Consider the following 24431-nt stretch of genomic DNA (forward strand, 5'->3'; position numbering starts at 1 on the left):
CCAGGATGGCCAGGCTCACAGCCTCACAGTCCTGGTTCCTCTTGTCCTTTTCCTTCTCTGGGGGCTGACCAGAACTTGTTCCCATGTGTGGGATGCTCATTGTCCTCCTGCTGGGAGCCAGTCAGGCAGGTGTGGGCACCCTTCTGGAGAGGCCAGTGACTGCCCAACGTAGGCTGGGGCTGCACCCTGGGGCTGCAGCCCAGCCCTGAGATGTGGAAGTCCAAGGACACATGAGTCCATGCATGCAGGTATCCATCCATGAGTTGCATTCTACGCTGTGGCTCTTCTCAGACTGTCCAGCCTGCCACCCCTGTGGAGGACCATGTTTGTGCCATCATCACCCATGGCAGGTACAGAACCAGGGACCTGAGATATGGGTAGCCTGTGCACCTGCAAGGAAACACAGGGTGCAAGATGGCATACTGCCACCTGGGCACTACAGCATGGCCAGCTCCAGTTCCAGCTCAGCTTGGGACATGGTACAGAGCCAAGGCAGAGAGCAGCACATGCCAGGGACTTGGGGGCTGTGACACAGAGGTGAGAAGTTTCTTGAGTGAGTTTACTTCTACTGACCTCTTATGGGCAGGAAGACCCTGAGATGGAGCCAGAAGTGCAAGCACAGGGATCAGGACAGAGGCTTTTGGAGAGGTGGGGCCAGCCTGTCACTGGCTCTGGAGGAGAATCAGCAACAGCAGAGTGGCAGATGACAGCAGCACCAGGAAGACCCTGGGCCTGTACACTGCACCCGCATCACGAATAGGTTTAGTGGTCTTGGGAGGGGGCCTCGTCTTCTTCTTATTTGGATCTTTGGTGGGCCTGGGTGTTGGGGAGGGTTTGACCCAATTCTGCCCCTCCTTGATCCACCTGGCATGGTAGGTGGTACTGGCAAAGACGGTGGGACTGACTGGACTTTGGCAGTCCCCGCTCCAACTGGTCACGCCCACTGCATACCAGGCACCATTTAAGTAGCAGGATAATGGGCCTCCAGCGTCTCCCTAGGGAGGGGCAGAGAGAGAGAGAGAGAGGGTACACAGGATTAATGAAGGTGGGAGCGGAGGTGTGAGAAGAGGGTGGGGAAGGGAAGGAGGGACTCTTCTCCTGCTTTGTATGTGTGAGTGCACACACAATTCACTCAGGTGTCCCCTTTGTCTATTTGAGTGAATGTCAGGAATGGCAGGGGCGATGCTCAGAGGACACATGTGTAGGGACCAAATAGAATACAGAGAGGACTCAACCCGACAGTTTGTTCCACTGATTGCTGGAACAAATAAGAACACACCGGCGAGCCCTGAGGAGCAGCACAGCTTCCTTCCACCTACCTACTATTCCACACACATGGGGAAGAAGGCACAGCCTGGCGTCCCACGCCATTGGTGATCAGCTGGGACGTGCAGCTCATGGTTTAGTCCTCAGCCCAGTGTTGTCCCCAACCTGTGCCTTTGCTGCTGACATCATAAGGTCACTAGTGTCTCCTCAACCTCCTCACTGAGCTTCTTTAGATTCTGCCCCGGGCTGGTAGATGTCTTGAGATGTGGGTCCCCAGATGTGGCTGGGCAGGAGGCGGGAGGTGTTCACCACTACTACCATGGAAGACCCCATCTCATGATGATAATGGGGCACAAGAAAGCCCAGCATGACAGCCCTGCTCTGAGTGCAGTTGTACCAGCAGGCAGTGAACTCCCAGTGGACCAAAAGAAAAAAAGTGGACTGATGGTGTGAGTTCAAATTGGCACCACCAACGTGACGGACTGCCTGGATGAGTGGAACTGCACAGCCAGCGTCATGATGACGGCAATGGGAATGACTGTGCTCTAGCACCCCCATCCATACCCACATGGGATGCTTGGGACTGCGCTACTGCAGTGAGCTCGGATGGCAATGCTCCAGCACCAACAGCCCTGTGTGTTCACATGATGGAGTATGATGCAGCCTTGGAGAGGCACAGCAGCAGGCACACTGTGGGACTGGTACAGAAGCCAGGCAGATCCTGCATCCTGTGTGTTGGCATTCAGTGTGGACACTCAGAAGTCTGGCAGGGCTCTTTGGGGGGTGACTGAGAAGAACTGGATTTTTGCAGGGCCCATTGGTTACTTGCTTCATCAGGGTATTGAACCTTTTTATAGAAGGATTGGAAGCTCTGCCCTACCTTAACAGTCCTGTGTAAAGACACAAGATGCTAATGGCATGGAGCAGAATGCTGTAATGCCATTGGTGATAGTAGCCTCACTCTGGGCTGAGGAAGAGGAGTTTGGGGATGTCATTATTTCTGGAGGACACACATATAAAGGATAGATGGTAGCCGAACCTGTCCACATCACTTACTGCGCACATGGACTTCTCAACAGAAGGGTCGTGGGCACATATATTATCTTCCCGAAAACTCAACATCTGGTCTGCTGGAAGGCCTATAGGGGGCATGTATTGATTCCTGCAATAACTCTTTTCTGTGAGCCTGACCTGGGCCTCCTGCAGCACGAAGGGCGCGGGTAGAGAATCTGCAAGAGGAGACAAAGGTGTGACAGCAGCTGTAGCCATCCTTCCCCTTTTGGCAACTACTCGCCAGTAAGAAGCATCCACATCAGCACACAGGGCTGCAGGAGGCCTCTTTGAGGATTGCTGAGCCCAGGAGAGACAATGGGGGGGTCCCAGGGTTTAGGGCATGCCATGGGAGGAATGGGGATGCAGACCAGGTTGCCCACCTGGGCATGGGATTTGTGGTGGTGAGAAAGAGGAGGTACAAGCATTACAGGCCCAGGGCAGGCAGGGTGTGGGGTTGGATTTCATCCTATGCACAGCAGGAAGCAATCACATGCATTCATTGAGCTCCCAGTAACCCCTGTGCTGGCTGAGTGTGCTCAGAACTGGCAGAAGAAGCGATGGACGCTGGGTGACCTGGGCTGGGCTGTAGTGCTGGCAGAGCTAACAGGGGCCATGTGGGTTTACCAGATGACAGCTGTGAATGGCCCTGTTTAGGAATGGGTGGCTTCTGGACACATGGACTCTGATTCCAGAAGCCACCCACAGGTTCTTCCTGGGTCCACGTGGGGCAGCACAGGGTGACAAGATGGTTCCTTCCTGTGCAGTGCTTGCTGTGTGTGGGCTCATACTCATTAGACTCCAGCAACGGATGCTGAAGGGCTATTGAAAATCAGCTGCTCCCTGCCCTAATGGCTTCTCCAACCCTGACCCGACTTGGAGCTGTGACTCTACACTCGGAGCTGCCTTGGACAATCCTCTTGGCCCTGCTCTTGTGCTTAGTGAGGGAGTGTCCCTCTCAGCTGTGCCAGTGCCTGGGCGATGTGACTGACACTGGGAGTTAGGAGCAGGGATGGTAATGCTGGCCCACCCTTCAAGGAACTGCTTCACCAATTGTCACTGAGATCTTCTGCCACCTCTTGAGCCTCCTGATTATGCCAATATCACCTGCTACTCTTGTTTGATCACACATGTATTTCAGCATCTCATCAGTATGCTTTCTACTGTGATATTCTTCCCTTCATGCAGAGCACCTTCCCTCTTTCACTTGCCACCCCTAATAACTTACCAGTTTGAGTGAGCTTCCCCCAGCCATATATCCAGCAGACGCTATTTATGGGCACCACTGTTGAGTTTTCTGGGAGGCAGATGGGCTGGATGTGAGAGTTGAATTCCACAGGGTCTTCCAGATGTAACAGGCTGACGTCACTTGCTAAGGGGTGCGCCTTGTTGTATTCATCTGGGGTGAAGAACCCGTCGATTTTCAACTGCTTGCTGAAGTTGGTGGGATTGCCCAGTTCAGTGTACCCTAGCCAGATGCGGTAGTCTGCTGTGATTTCTGACCTGTTTGTGGGGTGATCCTCTCAGTGCTGGATTATCCTCCATAACTGCCTTGAACCCCCTCCCTCACATCAGGGCTTAGCCTGCAAGCCGGAGTAACGGTTTCCTCCACACTCAGATTTAAATGTGTCCTGGAAGGAACAATTTCTCTATGCTGCCTCTCCCTGTAGCCTCTGATGAGAGCCACAAACATTTTTGTTGACAGAAAGAAACATATGAGGGACTCACAGACTCTGAAATCTTTTGGAGGGCACATGCCTCTGCCTCCTCTTCCTGGGATCTCACTCACCCTCTGCCCCAAAGCTCGCCCCCACTGTGCACACACACACCTCACGCTATCTGGAGCAAATGAAGGAATGTATGGACGTCAGGTTTCCTTGTCTCTGGGACCCAAGGATTCAGTTAGAGAGCCCACTGGGGTTATAGCAGGCAGTAGTCCACACCAGGACACCTGCCAGCAGTACCATATCCCAGAGCAAGCCTCCAAGGACAAGGCTAAGACAGCAGCCACCCCTGCTTTCCTACCACCTTGCCCAGCAGCTACTGGTCCTGAGGGCAAAGACGCACCTTTGTACGCAGCTTCCAGCAGAGAGCAGCCAGCTGTTGGAGATGAGGGAGGCTCCGCAGATGTGCTTTCTCCTTACAACCACACTGGCCAGCCATGGCCACCGTTCTGCTGCTGATGGCTGGCCACCAAAGATCTTCCCTGTGACTGTGCTCCTCCCGCATGCTGTGGGGACAACATCAGCAATGAGCTCCCTCTGGACCCGGTCTCTGTTCCCAAAGCTGAAATGACAGAGCTCACGTGCACAGGGGAGCACACCAGCTCCACCCTGCAAGATCCACCACTGGGTGGCCAGGGCCAGCCTCCCTGTGCCCTGAGAGCATGGCAGGAGCTGAGGGCTGACAGCAGGGACACCACTGTGACCCCATCCATCAGCTGTATGCAGGAACCATGCAGGTGAAGAGGAAGTGAGGGTCCCTGTCAGTAGCAGAGAGAGAAATTCAGCCTTTGGCTTGAGTTTCCAGACCCAGTGGGAAGGGATCTCAGGTTGTGGGAGGGGAGAGGAGGTTTGGGGCACAGGGGATCTGGGCAATATCTGGGTCCCCACAGCTGGCCTTCAGCCATCCACCTCTGAGGGCTCTTGGAGACACACATGGTCCTGCTGAGGCTGTCCTGGTTAATGTACCAGGTGAGGGGGAGGAGGAGGTGGAAGTGGGAGGGGTGGGGATCCAGGGTTGACACTCCTCCCATGGTCTCCATGGATCCCTGCCCACTCACTTGCAGCCTGGTTTTGAACGCTAGGCTTGGATGGCGTGGTCTGGGCGCTCAGTGGTGGGAGGCGCAGCCAGAGCAGGAGGGCGGCCAGTGCGCAGGCCCCTTGCCGGCCTAGCCCTGAGCGCCCCCTCCTGCTGCCTCCCATCCTGCCCGATGACTTCCCCTGGCCCAATGAAACGCCCAGTGTGCTCGCGGTCAACAGCGCGTCACGGAGAAACCGCCTCTGTGAGGTCGGTGATTATTCTGGACGCCCAGAAAGAGTGAGAGAAATTCCCCAGCCATGGTGAGGTCAATGTGCTAGGCCACGCTGCTCGGTGGGCAGAAGTCAGGGCTGGGAGCCCCCAAGCTGATGGCAGCTGGATGATCTCAGCGGCCTTTGGTTTCGAGGTTAGTGTTTGACAGGAATTAGATGATGTTGGGGCAGTTGTGGCGGGTGCCCAGGGAGGTACAGCCGCAGTCAGCTGATACAGATGTCATCTCCTCCCATCGTTTCCATTTCCTTCTTGGACCCACAACCTCACTGGCAACTGCCAGCTCACGAGCTTCCACAGCGTCATGTAAGAACCCCATGTAACCCTCCCAGGCCTTGCGGTATCCCACACTCAGCCAGGTATCCCACACTCAGATTCTCTTTCTGTTGTAGTGCTGCCTCACCACCCTAACCCCACACGTTGGGAGTCCATCTTCCCCACGGTACAGTCTTGTGCCTTGGTGCCTTGAATCTGTGTGGATGAGCCTCCTGGCCGGATCCCTCCTTCCTGAGCTCCAGTCTTCCCTACAGTTCAGTTAAAGACATTCTCACGGGAGGGATGGAGAGAAAATGCTACTACCTCTTTCCAATCCTTTTTTAGCTTGTTCCCCCTAACATTTAGTTGCTTTTATTGGGAAGGCAGATCAGATATACAGAGAAGGTGAGGTGGAGGAAGATATTTCATGCAGGAATGGAATGATAGTATAGTGGCTGGAGTCTTGCCTTACATGTGAAGGGATACCATTGGGGCTCCGGTTTGTGTCCGTGCCACACTGCTTCTCATCCAGCTTCCTGTTTGTGGCCTGAGAAAGCAATAGATACTGGCCCAAGGCCTTGGAACCCTGCACTGACTTGAGGTACCTAGGGATACATGGAAGAAGCTTCTGTGTTCTGGCTTCAGATTGGCTCAGCTCTGGCTGTTGTTTCCACTTGAGGAGTACATCAGTGGATGAGAGATCTTCTTCTCTGCCTTTCCTCCTCTCTGTGTGTCTGATTGTCAAATAAATAAATAAATAAACAAATAAGCCCTTATAAGGGATCTTTTATCCACTGGTTCACTCTCCAAATGACTGCGGTGTCCTAAGCTGAGCATATCCAAAGCCAGGAGCCAGGAGCATCATGCTGGTCTCTCATGAAGGTGCAGGTTCCCACCGCAATGGCCATCCTTGATTGCTTTCCCAGGACACAGGCAGGGATCTGGATGGGAAGTGGATCATTTGAGTGATGACCTGACATTCACATGGGATCCCTGTGCTTGCAAGGTGAGGATTTAGCCATTGAGTCATCGTGCTGGGCCCTATTTGTGGTTCTTTTTGTTGTTGAGCAAGATTTATTGACTATTCTTTTTTATTTATTTTGAGTTCTGTGGTACAATTCTATAAGGTCTGTGATCTCCCCCCTCCACCCAAATTCCCACCGCTGACTGATCTTCCCCTTCTTGTTACAGTAGTGTAGTCCTGCATAAGGAGTCATGATTCTATCAGTTTGTCATTTAAGCATACCTTGACAATCCTGGTACAGAAACGTCAGACAGTCCAGCATCCCATTGTTTAGATATATCCAACACTTTCACTGGGAGTCCATGTTTGATTTGGAAGTAGGGATGCATATTGCACTGTATCCTCACATCTGGGTATGGCAGTCTCTGCTATGCTATCACTAAACAATTCGTTAAATGAGAAGGAATGAAATAAGGTCAACAACAGGTAAGAAGTTAAACAACAACAATAACAACAACATATTATAGTACCATGGAATTGAAAGAGGTGCCACAGAATAACCAACGCATGGGTGAAACAAAGAAAACACATAAGCCTCTTGGGATAATGGTGCCTTGTGATCCATGAGCCAGCAATGATTTTGACAGGAGAAAAGAAAACATTTGGAAGAAATGCAAATGAAATAATAAACATTAAAACACATGGAATGCAGGAAAAACAGTATGGAAAGGGTTATTGAACTTAAAATTTGCATGATGGTTTCCTTATATTAGAGAGAATGTATGGTATTTGTCTTTTTGGGATTGACTTATTTCACTGAGTAAAATGGTTGGGACCATCTAGTTGTAAATGGTGTAATTTCATTCTTTTTAATGGCTGAGTAATATTCCAGTTAGTAAATGTACCACAGTTTCTTTTTTAAAAATACTAATTATTTTTATTTTCAATTTTTAAAAATTTCAATGATTTTCACATATTTGATTAGGGTGATTAGGGTCAAAGACTTCAGGAAGGTGGGTGAGATCATATTTTCCACATTCTTTTTTTCCCGTGCTTTATTTGGGGGAAGGAGAGATACATGGAGAGAACCCACATACAGCCTCTCAAATGCCTCTGCACCGTGGGATGGAGGGCAGCCACCCAACACCACCCCAGGGTCCCACTGCTCTGAGGGTCCTATTCAAGAGGTTTTAATAGTTCAGTTATTTTGAATTACTACCGATCTTGCCACTCCAAGCACTATGAAATCTCTCCAGAATTCACTGATTGACATGGTCTACCTTAGCGTCTCGGTTTGCCCAGATATTCACTGCCAACACTTGGCTGGGGTAGTTGATCTATTTCTTCTGTCCTCTGCCCACTGTAATGATACCAGGTTTCCTCCGCAGACTCCAGTGGACTGCCACATCCTCCATGTGCACCTGGGCATGCTGTCCACTGTTTCATCTCAGCTGCTGGGACGACTCGGCTCTGACACATGCACTCTGCAGTCATGAAACCTGTAATTCTCTCCAGGGTTGGGATTCTGAGTACAGCAATTCAGCTGCGGTGATCTCCCAAGGGGCATCAACTCTCTCCTCTGGGCCTTGGATAGTGATGTCTGTGAGGACATCCACAGAGGTGTTAGGAGGTCGGGCAGGGAGTACATCCCAGGCAGAGGGGGATAGGCAGGTGTGCTCTGCATCCCAGAGTCTTCCAGCACCCCAGTGTCCCCATCATCTTCATCCCAGAGCAGGCTGGGTGTGCTGGCTACCGGAGGTGCACTGCAGTGTCTCTTACCAATGTTTCCACAGTCCTCAGAGAAGGGCCAGGTCCTGTGCTGGGTGGGCGAGGGGCTCTCCAGAGGTACTAGGAGGGGTGGTGCACATGTGTGGATGGGAAGGTCCAATGTGGGACCAGCTCCTTGCTTCTCCCAGGCTGTGAGTGTGGTGGATTTCATCCCAGTCTCTGGGTCCCAGATCTGGGCTTCGGGAAGAGCCACTGTGTGGGAGAACAGGAAGGAAAGAGGCTCCTTCTTGGGGGACAGCAGCATCAGGACTGACACGTGGGAGACCTGGAAGAGGCTTCAGGCTCTTGCCTTCAGTTCGGTGCAGCTCCAGCCATTGCAGCTGGTTGGGGAGTGAGTCAACAGATGGAAGATCTTCCTCTCTTTCTCTCCTCCTTTTGGTATATCATACTTTCCAATAAAAAAGAAAACAGACTTTTCCTACAAGCAACTCCCAGGACTTCACTGCTGAACTCCACAAAACTTTTCTAAAAGAACTATTTCCAATTCTTCTCAAACTATTCAAAAACATCCAGAAGAGATTGCATCTGCCCAAACTCCTTCTATGAGGCCTAGGTCAGAATAATCCCCAAATCACAAAAAGATACTACAAACAAAGGAAACTACAGACCAGTCACCAGGATTGAATCAAGATGAAAAAGTGCTCAGCAAAATGCTAGCTACTAAATCCCAACAACAATCAGAAAGATCATTCACTCAGACCAAGTGGGACTTACCCCTATTTTGTGGGGATGATTCCACATATGCACATCAAAAAATGTGACATATCACATGAACAAAGTCAAGAACAAAAGCCACATGATTCTCTTAATAGATGTAGAGAAAGTCTTTGATAAACTACAAAAGCCTTTCATGATAAAAACTTGAAGCAAATTGGGTGAAGAGGGGATATCCCTTAGCACAATGTACGACACGGGTGGTAAATGTCAGATTCATTTCCGTTAAGATCTGGAATCAAATAAGGATGCCTGATTTCACCACTGCTATCAATATGATTCTCAAAGTTATACCAGAGTCATCAGGCAAGAAAAAAGTGCTCAAAGTGTTACAAATTGGAAAGGAGGAATCCAAATTATCCCTCTTTGCTAATGATGTGATCTTGCATACAGGGGAACCAAAAGACTTCACTAAGAAACTATTGGAACTCCTAAGAGAGTCTGGTAAAGCTGCACAATACAAAATCAACACACAACATTCAGTATTCTTTTTATACCCACACATGCCAGAGCCAAGAAAGCATTTGTAAGATCAGTCCCATTCACAATAGCAACAAAATATTTTAAGTCTTGAGCGACATTTAACTAAGGATATGAAAGATCTCTAAACAAAAAATGAGAAAACATCAAAGAAAGAACTAGAAAAAGATATTTAAAAATGGAAACATTGGTTATGTTTGTGGCTTGGAAGAACTAGAATCATCAAAACGTCTGGACTACCGAAAATACTTGAAGGAGTCGGTGTGATCCCAGTCAAAATTCCAACAACACTCTTCTCAGAACTGGAAGAAAACAAATGATGCTAAAATTGTTATGGTGGCATGAGAAGCCCCAAATAGCTCAGGCAATCGTAAGCAACAAGTACAAAGATGGAGGCATCACCATATCAGTCTTCAAAGTTTCCTACTGGGCAGTTATAATCAAAACAGCCTACTTCTGGCTTATGAAGATCAATGGGACAGATTAAAAATCCCAGAAAGGAACTCACACGTCTATGGCCAAGTATTTTTTGAAAAGATAGTTGAAGTCATTCCAGGGAGAAAGAGTGTCTTGAGCAAATGGTGCTGGGAAAATTTGACCTCTGTGTGCAGAAGTATGAAACAAAACCCTTACTTTAAGCCTCCTATAAAATCAACTCAAAATGTATCAAGGATCTAAATCTACAACCTGATACCATCATTTAACAGAGGAAAATATGGCAAGATACAGGTATAAAGACTCTTGGAAGAGACCCCAGAAGCACAGGCAATTCAAGCAAAAATAAGTACATGGGATGACATCAGACTTAGCAGCTTCTACACTGCAAAGGAAACTTGCAACAAAGTGCAGAGACAACCAGCAGAACGGGTGGGAATATTTGCAAACAATGCAACTGATGGAAGATTCTGTGTAGAAGGCATAAAACATTCAGAGACTCAACAACAGGTCCAGATCAAGTTATCACTTGGGTTGTCCCGGCCGCCGTGTAGCATAGAGTGAATCTTTCTGCACCCAGGTTCTGCTACTTGGGCACCCTGGGTGCCAATGGCACTTGGTGAAAGCCTCAGGCTGCCCAATGGCACACCCTGGGGACTTGGACATGTGGATTTGCTGGGAGACTGGGGATTGCACAGGTGCAGGTAAGCAATTATGTGTGGATTCATGCCCACGTGAGGAATTACTGCTGAGGGACATGCTTGGATAAGGCCACTGTGTAGGTGAGGAATGACTCTCAGTTACTACCAATGACATGGCCCTTGTATTTGCAGGTAAGAGAGAGGACTGAGACCTGATGTTTTGGAGGGGAGAGACTGAACGTTTATGGGTCAGACTGATTCAACAGTGCTGGTGTTTGTGCGGTAGGTGTGGATGACTGAAGGTGTGAAGAGAACAGCTCCCCTGCTTGGCAGGGCCCAGGGAGCTTCCAGCTGTTTGGCAGGGCGCTGCGGATTTCTCTCTGACCACCTTGATGCTGTTTCACCCCCTGTTTGCATGGACACTCAAGCACCCAACTAAGAATTCTGTAATCTATTGAGGCATTGTTGTTTGCCCCTGTGAGATGGCTTTTGCCACCAATGTGAGCTTGAGAGTTAATGTCATTTGGTGAGTGGGCGTTTGACAGTTTACACACAGGAGCACAATTAAGCCCATGCCCTTTCTGGACACCTTATTGTGGGCTAACCATTGCCTCAGCCCAGACATGTAGCATGCCTTCTGGGAAAGAGCTTGATATATATCCTAAATATTCATGCAAGTGATGGGAGTGACAGCTGAAATTGCTATAGCAATAAATATAGATATTGTTATGTCAAAGGCTAGCCTGTCTTTGCAATTTTTTTGAGCATAGAAAATGTAACTGTTGTAGCTGCTTTTATAATTTTTAGCTATAGGAATTAAGGATGCTTTTATTAGGGAAATATGCTTTTAAGTATTGTTTTATTGTTTATGGGGTTGTAGAGCCTATAGTTGTAGGGAGATTTAATATTTGAAACTTTTGTCTTGGATTTTACTTTTTTCCCTTGTAACCTATTTTCCTATTAAATAATGGGTAAATTGTAGAAATAGAAATGTGGTAGGAATATAATACTCATTAGCAGGTAATCGCAAGTGCCTTGGCCTTGAAGTCCTGGCTGTCACTCCATGACTACTACCGAAGAATGAATAATGGCTTGCTTTGAAGAATAAGAATACAGTACTTTGCAGAATTATCTTTAGGGGCACCTGCTCAGCCCTGAAGTGCAGATGGAATGACCAAATGTCTGCACATGCCCTCTTAGTCTTGAAGTAAAATTAGAACAATTAGTTGTTTGTGTAGAAGCTTGTAATGTGTCTGAGTAAATAAAAAGGACAGCTTCTTCTTGAGCTGCAGCAAGAGCGCACAAAGCGACAGTGTGCATGTCTTTCTTTATTGCCAATTCCATGCACCTTTCCTTAGCTCCGGACTCGGCTGGAGCCTTGACTCTGGCACAACAGTCCACGTTGGAGTTTTGAGCTTGGCTTGTTAACACAGAATATTGCAGACCACCACACAGCAGCCCCCACAAAAGCTAGGGCTGTGGACCTGTCTAGCAGGGCTAGATCCCAATACCTGATGGTATCAGAACAGGCATTGTTTCACATTAGGCTCTGTCATGATACTAACTGGCATACAAGGGAATCAGGTCTGGGAGTAGAATCTGTGGGGGATATGTGGGCCTAATCCTGTGAAAATATAAGTCCTGTTGGTTAGCTTAAGAGTTGGGGTGGTGGTGGACTGAGATTGGCGTGGCAATGGAATCTGCCTAAATTCATTAATACTAGGGCTGGGAACAGGCAGGGCAAGTCCAACCTGCAGCACCAATATACACACCCTACAACAGCATGTGACATGGTTTGGGCCTCAACATCAACCAGCTCATACAAATCCTGAGACACAGGGGGCAGTGTATGCTGGACAAGGGCCTAGCACCTGCTGGCATATATGAGATCTGGGTCTGGAGTGAGCTGAGTGGGGGAGCTTGGGAAACTCACTTATAGCTCCTGCTGGTGAGGATGTGGTCCAGGCCTGGGAATTGGGCAAGCTAGGCAAGGTAGCTCCAACTGTTGGCAAAATGTGTGGGTGAGTTTTGGTAGTAGTGGGTAGGTGAGTAGACTGGGCAGGGTTGAGCAAACAGCTCATCAGCAAGTGCAGAAACCAGGCTGGAGTGCAGTTCATGCCAGGCTAGGCTGTCGCACCTGTTGATTTGCATGAATCAGGGATGGGAGCAGACTGAACAGGGGCAGGTTCCAGCATCTGCCAGCGAGAGTTGTGACTAGGTGCCGGCTGTGTCAGGCCAGGCTACCGCATCCAAAGACAAAGGCCAAGACAATTGAGGGACTATGCCAAGCTGAGTCAGAGCAACCACTATGGCTGGGAACAGGCCTGGTTGGGAAGCTAAGGGAACATCCTGGCTGAGTTGTGGCTCCCACTGGTGAGTGCAGGGGGGCTGCTATCTTGTCTGGACATGCCTGCAGTGTCCCTTGGCACAAGTATAGACTGAGTCTGGGGTGCATCAGACTGGGCTAGACTCCAATACCCACTGGTGGTTGTGAGAAGTAAGATAGGTGTAGTACTGGCTAGGCTAGGTCTCTGTCCAAGCTGAGCCTTGTGTGACCTGTGTCTGGGTGTGGATCAGGCTTGGCTGGGTTGTAGCACCCAACAGTAAGAACCAGAATGGGTTGAAGGCCAGTCACGAAAGACCACTGTTCCTACTAGGATAGGAAGTGGACTAAGTAGGGCTGGTCTATGGACCCACTGATGTGCGTGAGATCTGGTATTGGGAGAGGTTCTGATGGAAGAGCTTGGGGAACTCCTCTGTTGGGACACAGTCCCTGTAGGTCAGCACAAGAACCAAGATATGGAACAGCCTGGACCAAACCAGGGAATGGTACCCACTCTCCTACATTTGGCACAGGTCAGGGGTGAACTAGGCTGGGCAAGTCCATATCCCCCTCTGGCATATCCAAGAACCAGAAGGTGTGTGGGTCATGCTGGATCAGCCGTAACACATGCCAGTTCATTAAGGGCCAGGACAGGTGGCTGGCTGGGCTGAGTTAGGCTGTAGCCCCTACCAGCATGAGCTGGAACTGGGGGTGGGCTGGGTCTGGCCAGGTTACAGCACCCACTTGCAAATGTTGAGGTGAGGCGGACCATGCCAGATTGGGCAGCAGTGCTAAATCAGCACATGTGAGACCCAGAGGGGGGCAGGGCGAACCCAGTAGAGGGCTGCATGGGACTACCCTGGTTGACCACCACTCCCACTGGAGAGCATGAGAGTTGGAATGGGGGCAGACTGGACCAGACAAGGCTATAACTCCTGTTGGTCTCATGTGAGCTGGATCAGGGCAAAGACAGGCCGGATTCACTGGTGCATGCATAATCCAGAGTGAGTGTGGGATTGTTGGGCTTTGCTGCAGCATCATATGGCAGATGCTGGCACATGGAGCAAATTCTGTCAAGTTAAACTGCAGAACCACCTGGGGAGTGCAAGATCTGGGAGTGGCAATGGGTTCATTGGGAAAACAGTGGGCACCACCTTCTTGGGTTGCTACTCTCACTGGTGAGCCTGAGAACCAGGATTAGGGGCAGACATGGCTACAGAAAAAGCAGCACATGCCAGCACCGATGTGGGCTGGATGTGGGGCTGCTTTGGATGAACTAGAGTTCAATGTCCATTGACATGTACAAGAGTTAAATGGGATATGGGACAGTTTGGTTCTGTTGGCTTTAATACTGGCAAACATGGGAACCAGGTCAAGGCGAAGGTCTAGTGAAGGTTATTATGGGTTACTCTGACTAGGCTAAAGCTCCCACTGGTTTATGAGAAGGCTGAGTGTGTGGTGGGTAGGATCAGCTGGGCTCCAACATCCACTGATTTGCGTAGAAGACAGGGCTAGAGACAGAACTGATGCAGCATTTGCCACCACCAGCACGTGCATAAGCTGATTTGGATGATGGACTGTGTCAGGCATTGTATTGACAAGCACAGACAGGAGTCAGGTCTGGGATCACCTCAGATGGGATTTCTTGTAGGATTCCCCAGCTGAACTGCTGGAATCAGAAGTCCAAGATGGAGAGAATGGCAGCTTCCATGGTCTGACAGCGGAGTGCATGTGTCATAGCCAAGTCTCCTCAGTGGCTTAGATGGAACAGTGGACAGCATGCCCAGGTGCACATGGAGGATGTGGCAGTCCATTGGAGTCTGCGGAGGAAACCTGGTATCATTACAGTGGGCAGAGGACAGAAGAAATAGATCAACTACCCCAGCCAAGTGTTGGCAGTGAATATCTGGGCAAACTGAGACTCTAAGGTGGACCATGTCAATCAGTGGATTCTGGAGACTTCCTCATGCCTGGAGTAGTGAAATTGGCAGCAATGAGAAGTGCTGAATTATCAAAACCATTTGAGCAGTACCCTCAGAGCATGCCCACACTGGGTACTCTGGGGTGGTTGGGAGGCTGGGTGTAGCTTCTTTCTTTCTTTTTTTTCACCCTTTCCTCAAGATACAGAAAGGAAAAAGGAGAATGTGGAAAACAATGCTCTAACCTACTTTCCTCTAGCCCTTGACTCTTCACACCCTAATCTACTTTGTAAATGTCATCACACAAAACAAAACAAAAACTCAATGACAAAACAAACAACCCAGTTAAGAACTGGACTGTTAAGTTAGGCACTGCCCAGCGATGTTTCAGTGGCTAAATCCTCAACTTGCATTAACCAAGATACCACATTTATACCAGTTTGTGTTCTGGTTGCTCCACTTCCAATTCAGCTCCCTGCTTGTGTCATCCAAAAACAGCAAAGGATGACCTACGACTTTGGGAACCTACATCCATGTGGGGGACCAGAAGGGAGCTCCTGGTTCTTGGCTTCTGATCAGCTCAGACCCAGCTGTTGTGGCCCCTTGGGAAGTGAACCAGCAGAGTGAAGAATTTTTTCTCTGTTACACCATCTCTCTGTAAATCTGCCTTTCCAATAAACATAAATAAACCTCAAACAAAAGAAACATGCAAAGGATACGAACAAGCTTTTTTCAAAGGATGCAATATAAATGGCCAACAAACATGTGAAAAATATTTAGGATAAATAGTCATCAGGGAAATTCAATTCTCTCATTGAAGTTTCATCTCACCCAGTTAGAATGGCTATAGCACAGAAATCAGAAAACAATACATGCTGGTGAGGATACAGGCAAAAAGGTACCCTGATCCACTGTTGATGGGAATATAAACTGGTGCAACAATTGTAGAAGACAGTAGACATTCCTCAGAAATCTGAAAACAGAACTACCATATGACCCAGCCGTCACACTCTTGGAAATATATCCGTATGAGATGGAATTAGCCTGCGAGGGAGTTATCTGTACCACTATGCTTATTGCAGCTCCATTCACAATAGCTAAGCTACGGAGTCCAACCCCTTGCCCATCAACTGATGACTGCAACACTACTCAGCCATGCAAAGAAGGAAATCTTGTCTTTTGCAACAAGATGGATGTGTCTTGGAGCCGTTACCCTTAGCAATATCAGCCAGTCTCAAAAAGACCAATATCATGTTTCTCTGATACGTGGCAGCCAAGAGAGAGCCAAAAATTATACATATATATACGTAGCCCCTTTGAGATATGATTGTTGCCTGTAGTCCCGTTTGTACTCCAGTGGAAATGTGGTCTTGTGTACTTTTCACGTGTAGCATAGAGTGCTTGCTGTAAATTAAGCCTATGAATGAAGAGTGGGTTGACTAACATTATGACTGTGTAAGTATTGTTGAAGAGACAGAAGGCAGGAAGTGGAGGGGCACATTGTGGAGAGCAGGGGAGTGTGAATGATCTTCTTGGAACTGAACCTCCTACGAAATGTATAAAATCCATTGTGTTAATATTAATAAAAATTTCTAACTTTGGAAAACATTTCCATTTATCTATTGAAATGTGACGTGCATGCCTGTGACACAGCCACTACATCCAGCAAGGCTTACCAATGTTGGGGGTAAAGGTTGGAGGTGGTATGTCCTCAAAGTGAGAGATGAAGGGCAAGATGTGACACAGGCATGGGCATCAGATGATGTGCATGGATGGCATTCAGCTAGAGGGACCATTGGGGCCAAGGTGGGCACCAGCCCATTCTAGGACACCTGCAAAAGCACCGTATCCTAGAGCAAGCCTCCAAGGACAAGGCTGAGACACCAGCCACCCCTGCTTTCCTACCACCTTTCCCAGCAGCTACTGGTCCCAAGGGGGGCAAAGATGTACCTTTGCAAGCAGTGAGCTGCAGAGAGTACCCAGCTGCTGGAGATGAGGGTGGCTCCACAGGTGTGCCCACCTCTGTAAACCAGGCTGGCTTGCCATGGCCACCGTTCTGGTCCTGCTGCCTGGCCACCAAAGATCTTCCCTGTGGCTTTGCTCCTCCCGCATACTGTAGGGGGAACAGCAGGAACAATGAGGTGCCCACGTCCCAGATACCAGACCTGATTGTCCCCAAAAGTCTGCATCACGGTTCTTAGGAGCTCCCTTGGGCCCTGATCTCAGTTCCCAGGCTAAAGTGATACAGCCCTTGTGACAAAAAACCACCTGTGTAGCCGAGAGGCAGGAAGCACTCCAGCCTCAACTGTACGTATCCACAGTGTGGGTGCTCTGAGTCTCACTGTGTCCTGAGTGCATGGCAGGAGCTGAAGGCTCACAACAGGCACACCATCATGACTTGCTTTCACACCAGTATGCAGAACCCATGCTGATAAAGAGGAGGAGAGCGACTCCTAGTGAACCAGCAGAGAGAAATCTCAGGCTTTGGCCTGGGGTTTTACATCCAGGTAGGAAGCGCACTGAGGATTGGGGAGTGGAGGTTTGGGTTAAATGCTGTCAGGGTAAATCCGGGTACCCCCAGTGGTCTGCAGCCACCGACCTCTGACACTTCCTAGAGACGCACGGGGCTCTGCTGAGGTCCTCTTGGCTAATGTCGGGTCAGGTGGAGTACAGAGGGAGCGTGACATGAGAGTGTCTGGGGCCTGCCCCTCCACCCAAGCCTGCCCAGGTCGTGTCCACTCACCCTTAGCCAGGTTCTGGTTGTTCTGATTGGACGGCTGTGCGCTCAGTGATGGGAGGCGCAGGCAGAACAGGAGGAGGGCCAGTGCGCAGACCCCTTGCTGGTCTAGTCCTGAGTGCCCCCTCCAATTCCTTCCCATCCTGCCCTATGGCTTCTGTTGCCCGAGCGAGCGTCCAATGTGCTCGCGGTCAACAGTACGGTGCTTGGAAACCGCCTCTGCCTAGTGGATGGTTGTTATGAGGCCCCGGGTGGAACAGGAGGAGGCCTTCAGCAATGGCAAGGCAAGTGTGCCAGGTGGCAATTATGACCTCAAGTGCCCCTGGCTCCAAGGACCTTAGGTTGAGCTTTTGAGTGCGGGATTAGTGGAGATATTGGAGCATTCGTGACATCGCCTAGGTATGTATACCTGTAGATCAGCTAAGGCGTCTCCTCCAAAAGTTTCCATTTGTTTCCTAGACCTGATTGTCTCATGAGTAATGATGGCTGTCGTGGGTGCAGGAGTGGGGTTGGGCTTATTTCAGACCCAATGCATCACTCAGTCCTCAGCCTGGACTTGGAAAGGGCCTCAGGAGCCAGACATGTCACTGGCCTATCATAACTCCTGCCCACCAATGACAGACTTAGATCGACATTCCTGACTTTCTTTGGGCTTAAGCAGAGCCTGTGCCACTCTCATGTTGGGAAGGGTATAAAAAACCATCTGAAGTTTCCCAGCTTGCATTTTTCCCTACAGCGTTTTCTCCTTCCTTGCTGATCTCAATAAAAACTTCTGTGCATCTTTGTTTTACAACCAGCTCATGCTTTCTTTTCACAGGTGACTGGCAATCTTAACAGGCAACTGCCAGCTCATAACTTTCTGCAAGGTCTTGTCCACTTCATGGCCCCTCCCAGGTCTTGCAACATCCCACACTAACTCAGGAACCACAGTCCCCCATACTTGTCTCTCCCACGCTCCTTGGAGACTGGGCACTGTATGGCTCACCAGCAGTGGGCCCAATCCTGCTCATCCCAGCCACCATCCAGCCTCCAATGGCTCAGGTCCTTCCCACATTCACAATGTGTGCTCCATAGCTGGAATCCCAGACTCCATTCCTATTGTAGTGCTGCCTCACCACCCCAACCCCACATGTAGGTAGTTCACCTTCTACATGTTACAGTCTTGTGTTGTTGGTGCCCTGAATCTAGTGTGGATGAGACTCCTGGCTGGGATTCCTTGATCCCGAGTCTAACTCTTCTGTGCAATTCAGTTACTGACATTCTCAAGGAAAGGAGTGGAAAGTTACTGTTTCTTAACAGCCTTTATACCTGTGTCTTAAAAACACATTTTTAGAAAAGATTTAGTTAAGGCAAATACACAGAAGGACATACAGAGAGGGAAATCTTCTGCCCGTTAGCCAACTTCCCAAGTGGCCACAATGGCTGGAGCTAACCTGAAGCCGGGAGCTTCTTCCAGGTCTGCCATGAGGTTGCAGGATCCCAAGGCTTTTGTCTAGCAGGCTCCAGGATCATTGCAGGTGAGCTGACAGTGCTCCTCTGCAGCAGAAACGCTGGAGACAAATTGGTGGAGAAGGATGTCTGTGTATCTGAAAAAGTTACAGTCTTATATATATAGTAGCAAAAAAGGGCGGGAAGAAGGGCAGTATGGACAGTAGCCTACCCAACAACCACATTGTGACTGTCTAATAGGTAAGTGCATCTCTTAGAGCCCTCCAATGAAATTAAAGATCTTGAGTTATGTCTCAGGGCAAACTCACTACCTGCCGAAAAGCAGAATGAATGTATTTGACTTCCTAGAGTTGTTTACCAAGGAAGTCCTAGCCTAATTCGTTAAAGAGGCAGAGAAGAATGGCTGGGGTGCAGCCTACTTACTGCTCTTGCTGCAACTTAGTGAACAGGCCAGGTTAGGGTCTCAGTTAGCCGAGACTCCTGTCAGGAGTTCCACTTCCTGCCACCCACGACACTGGGGACTCTGTGTGCTTTGTGCCTATGATTTTCCACATGGCATAGGCAGGCAGAAATCCAGGGTTGACTTCCCCATATTTGGGCCATCCTTCACTGCCCTCCCAGTCCACAGACAGGGAGCTGGATAGGAAGAGGAACAGCTGGGACAGGAACCCACAACCACAAAGGATCCCGAGTGTGCAGCATGAGGATTTAACCACTAGGCCAACATGCTGGCCTTTAAAAACCTATTTCTAAAATTTATTTGATGGGCCAGTGCAGTGATTTTTCAGGTTAAGCTACCACATACAGTGCCAGCATCCTGTATGGACACTGTGGAATTTCAGCTTCTTCACTTCTAGTTCTGTATAGGTGGGAAAGCAATGGGGAAGCCCTTACACCCACATGGGAGACCCAGATGAAGTTCCTAGCTCCTGGCTTCTGTTCTATCCTTTCTATCATCTGGGGAGTGAACTAATAGATGGAAGATCTCTTTCATCTGTCCTTCTGTAGCACTGCTCTTTAAGTAAAATCTTAAAATATTTGCAGGGAAGAGCAAGAGAATGAGGAAAAGATGGAGACACACACACACACACACACACACACACACACACACACACACAGACTTCCAATGCAACTTCTTAAGAGATAAGTTACATTTAGTATCCATCAATAGGAAAGTGATCACCAAAACACAAAGAGAACTTCTCAGCACTGTGAAGATTAGAATCAAAAGGAAGGAAAGAGAGAAAGAAAAGTACCTTTATTGGGATGTGTGTGGGGGAGGATTGAAATGGGAATCTTCAAAAGGGTAAAGAGAACATTAAAAACTTTAACAGTTAATTTAAGAATGAAACAGAATATTGCAATTTCTGAAAAGAAAAAGTGGAGGTTCCTGCACAGTAACATATAAAACTTCCACGAGATCAGGAATTTCTCTTCCAGAGGTAGACACAGAGCATTGGAAAAAGATCAGGAAAGGAGTTTGCACACGCATGTTCACAGTGAATTGTCTTAACAGTTAACAGGTGGAAGCCACTCAGGTGTGTAGGATGCACAAATGGATACCCAACAGGTGGTAACAATGGTGTATATTCTGTGTCCTTCTAAAAAGATGTATTTGTTTATTTGTGTGTTTGAGATGCAAAGTTACAGAGAGGCAGAAGCAAAGGCAGAGAGAGAGAGACAGAAAGAGTGCTGGGATCCATGCAGTGGGTGTGGATGACACAAAAGTGTGAAGAGAACATCTCCCTTGTTGGCAAGGCCACAAGGAGCTTCCAGTTGTATGGCAAGACCTGATGGATGTCTCTACAACCACCTCAATGTAGTTGTACCTCCTTTTGCATGGACACTCAACCACGGCTCTAAGAATTCTAAAATCTGTTGAGGCATTGTTGTTTGCCGCCATTAGATGGATTTTGCAACCAATGTGAGCTTGGGAGTTAATGTTGCTGATAATGTCTTGGTGAGAGGGCCTTTAAATACCCACAGAAGTACAGTTAAGCCATGTCCACCTTATTGTGGGCTTAACTATTGCCCCGGAATCTGGCCCAGACATGTCACGTGCCTTCTGGGAAATGGCTTGATAAGAATCTACAAACTAAAGGAAGTGACAGGAGTATGAGCTGAAATTGCTATGGCAATAATCATAGTTACTATGACCTTAAAGGTTAGCTTGCTCTTGCAACTCGTTGGTGCATAGAAAATATAACTGTTTTAGTCACTTTTATAATTTTTTGGCTAAAGGAATTATAGGGTGCTTTTATTAATATCATAGGGGTTTGCTTTTAATAATTGACGTTCATGGTGTTGTAGAGCCTGCTGTTGTAGGGGATTTAAGTTTGAAGCTTTTTGTCTTGGGTCTTTGGTTTTCCCTTTTGATGTATTTCTCCCATTAGGTGATAGATAAGTTGTAGCAACAGAAATGTAGTAGGAATGTATTACTAACTAGTAGGTAACTGCATATGCCTTGGCTTCAGAGTTCTGGCTGTTGCCTAATGGCTACTACTGAAGAATGAATAATGACTTGCTTTAAAGAAACTGATTATAGTAACTCACAGAATTATCTTTAGGAGCATCAGGTTGACCGTGAAGTAAAAAATAATTGAACATCTGTGCATGCCGGCTTAGTCCTGAAGTTAAAGATAGCAAAATCAAACATTTGTGCAGAGGCTAGTGATATGTCTGAGTATATAAAAAGTACAGCTTCTTGAGCTGTTACAAGAGGGTACCACGTGACAGTGTGTGTGTCTCTTCTTTTCGCTGACTCTACACACCTTTCCCAAGCTCCGAACTTGGCTGCAGCTGGCCTCCGGTGAGAGTGCAAGAGAGAGAGTGAGAGAGGGAGAGAGAGAGAATGAGAGAGGGAGAAATCAGTCTTTGGTGAACTGGTTCACTCCCCAAATGAACAAAACTCCTGGGACTGGTCCAGGATTATGTCATCAGCCTGCAGTATCTCTGGATCCTCTATGTGTGTTCAGGAGCCCAGACACATAAGACGTCCCTGAAGCTTTCCCAGGTCCATCAGCAGGAAGCTGGATAGCAAGTGGAGCAGCTGGGACATGAACAGCAGTCAATCTGAAATGTCAGCGTTGCAGTCAGTGGCTTAACTCACTATGCCCACACACTGGCCATATATTGTCTTCTAAAAGAGTAAAAGTCTGTGACATGCCAGTGCGTGGCTCAGCATTAAAGGTGGTATGCTAAGTGAAACAGCCAGCCTCCAATAGACACAATTCTGTCTCCATGGTGTGTGAGCCACAGCAGAATGGGGGTGGAGGAGGCAGGGGGGCAGAAAGGAGGTCAGGGAGTTCATGTAGCCTGCACATCAAATGTCAGTGTGGGAGGAGAACATTCCAGAGCTATGTGGTGGTGGTATACAGCACTCTATACAGCTGTACAGCAATGGAAGGTGCTGATACTGTTGCCCATAAAAAAAACCCTGAGTTATGGCTAAATGGCAACTTGACACTATGCACCTTTTACCTCAATTTCCATGAAAGCTTGAAAGAGTAATTTTCACATTTTCCATGTGGCCCTTGGTGTAGAACGAGAATGTTGTAGGGATGCTGGATTGAGTGGACAGAACATGGTGGGTTTGGAAGTCTGAGGAGCCAGGGAGATGTAGCAGAATCTGAGTGCCATTGGGTGGGGAGTGGGCTGGGACACACTAGCCAGGTGTGGCTGATGACCAAGGCAGCCTCACCTGAAGACAGTGCAGGACAACTGGCCCTGGGGAATGGCACAGGGAGAATGGGACTTTGGGTCAGCTGTGTGCAGGCACTCTTCTGTCCATCACCTGAGCTCCAGGGAGGACAACATGCTGATGATGGGGAGGTGGTGAGGATGGTGCTGATGTGGGTGATGCTGATGATGAAGAGGGTCATGCTGATGACGGTAAGGATGATGATGACTGTGGTAATGAGGATGGCGATGTTCACCATGTTGGTTATTTTGAAATGGCTGATGATGCTGACACTGAAGGTGACAGTGATGATCCCAATGATGACTAAGGACTAAAGTTTGTGTGAAATGCTGTTGGTGGCAGATAGTGATGATGGTGTGCAGCAGATGGTGAGAATGCTGGTAGTAGTGGTGTGGAAGACTGTGTTGGGAATGATGATGAAGATGCTGAGAGGGAGGGAAATTTGACATGGTGATTGTGATGACAGTAAAACACAGGAGAACGATGCTGACAGGAGGACGGGATTTTGATGATGGTGTTGAGCTAGTGATGGTGATGAGGAAGTTGAAGGGGAGGATGATGATGATGGTGGTGAAGAATGTGATGCATCAAACAAGGTGATAAGTGAGTGAGCATTCATCATCATCATCATTATCACCACCATCATCATCTTCATGGTTAGCTCTTCCTCCCCACCGTCAATCAATGTCATTTTCTCATTTGCTATAATCAAATTCTTCAACATCTCCTCAAGAGTCAATCAGAAGTTTTGGCCAAGGATTTCTTCTGTGTCTTCCACATGGTATTTGGGTTTCCACACTGCTTTCCCAGCCATGTAAGAAGGAGCTGGACTGGAAGTGGAGCAGCTGAGATTCCAACAGAAATCCATATGTATGTTCGCAGTTTAGATGCTGGCTTCACCTGTTATGCAACTTGAGAGTCGATCAAATTTCTTTGAAAGAAAAATAGCTTTAAAATACAAATGAAGACTGCTAAGAAGCAGTAACACTTTCTCTCTCTGTTCCCTTCTTTGAGAATGTCAGTAACTGAATTGCGCAGAAGAGTTAGACTCAGGATCAAGGAATCCCAGCCAGGAGTCTCATCCACACCAGATTCAGGGCACCAAGAACACAAGACTGCAACATGTAGAAGGTGAACTACCCACATGTGGGATTGGGGTGGTGAGGCAGCACTACAACGGGAAGAGAGTCTAGAAACCTGGCTTGGAGCACACATTATGGATGTGGGAAGGACCTGAGCCATTGGAGAATGGATGGTGGCTGGAGTGGGCATGGTTTAGGCCCACTGCAGGTCGGCCAGTGAGTGCTTTGTTCCCTAAGGAGCAGAGGGACCTGCACAGAGCAAGGCAGTCCCTGGGTGAGTATGGGATACTTCACGGCCTGAAAGGGCCACACAGGAGTAAAGTATGAATCTGCTAAAACTAGCAAGCTGGAAAACAAATGGAAAGGATTCAAAGAGATGGCATAGCTGATTGCACCTGTACCTTCACAGGCACCTACCATGGCTGCCCGATGTTTGAGAAGCACCCTAGCTGCCATGGAGCTTTTAGGTTAGACTGAAAGTTGAAGGTGACAAGAGCAGCCCACTCCTCACAGGTGTCCTGTGCTCCCTGTGTACCCAGAGTAGGAGGATGGTCAAACTCCAATACAAGAAGCCAGCTTTGGGCAGGACTGGCATTTT

At 48.5% G+C, this 24431-nt stretch overlaps 1 protein-coding gene across 1 annotated transcript; it reads right to left on the minus strand.

Annotated features, from left to right (window-relative positions):
- Positions 1 to 540: 540 nt before the first annotated feature.
- Positions 541 to 22989, minus strand: LOC121155702 (serine protease 40-like). Its single transcript, XM_040979162.1, has 5 exons — positions 22845 to 22989; positions 4384 to 4546; positions 3545 to 3819; positions 2323 to 2495; positions 541 to 995 (listed from the first exon to the last, which is right to left on the minus strand). The coding sequence occupies exons 1-5, from the start codon at positions 22987 to 22989 to the stop codon at positions 663 to 665; spliced, it is 1089 nt and encodes a 362-aa protein (XP_040835096.1). The 3' UTR covers positions 541 to 662.
- Between the last annotated feature and the right edge of the window lie 1442 nt (positions 22990 to 24431).

The sequence above is a fragment of the Ochotona curzoniae genome, unplaced genomic scaffold, assembly GCF_017591425.1.
Source record: "Ochotona curzoniae isolate NIBS_2020 unplaced genomic scaffold, NIBS_Ocur_1.0 contig_3037, whole genome shotgun sequence".
Taxonomy (NCBI): domain Eukaryota; kingdom Metazoa; phylum Chordata; class Mammalia; order Lagomorpha; family Ochotonidae; genus Ochotona; species Ochotona curzoniae.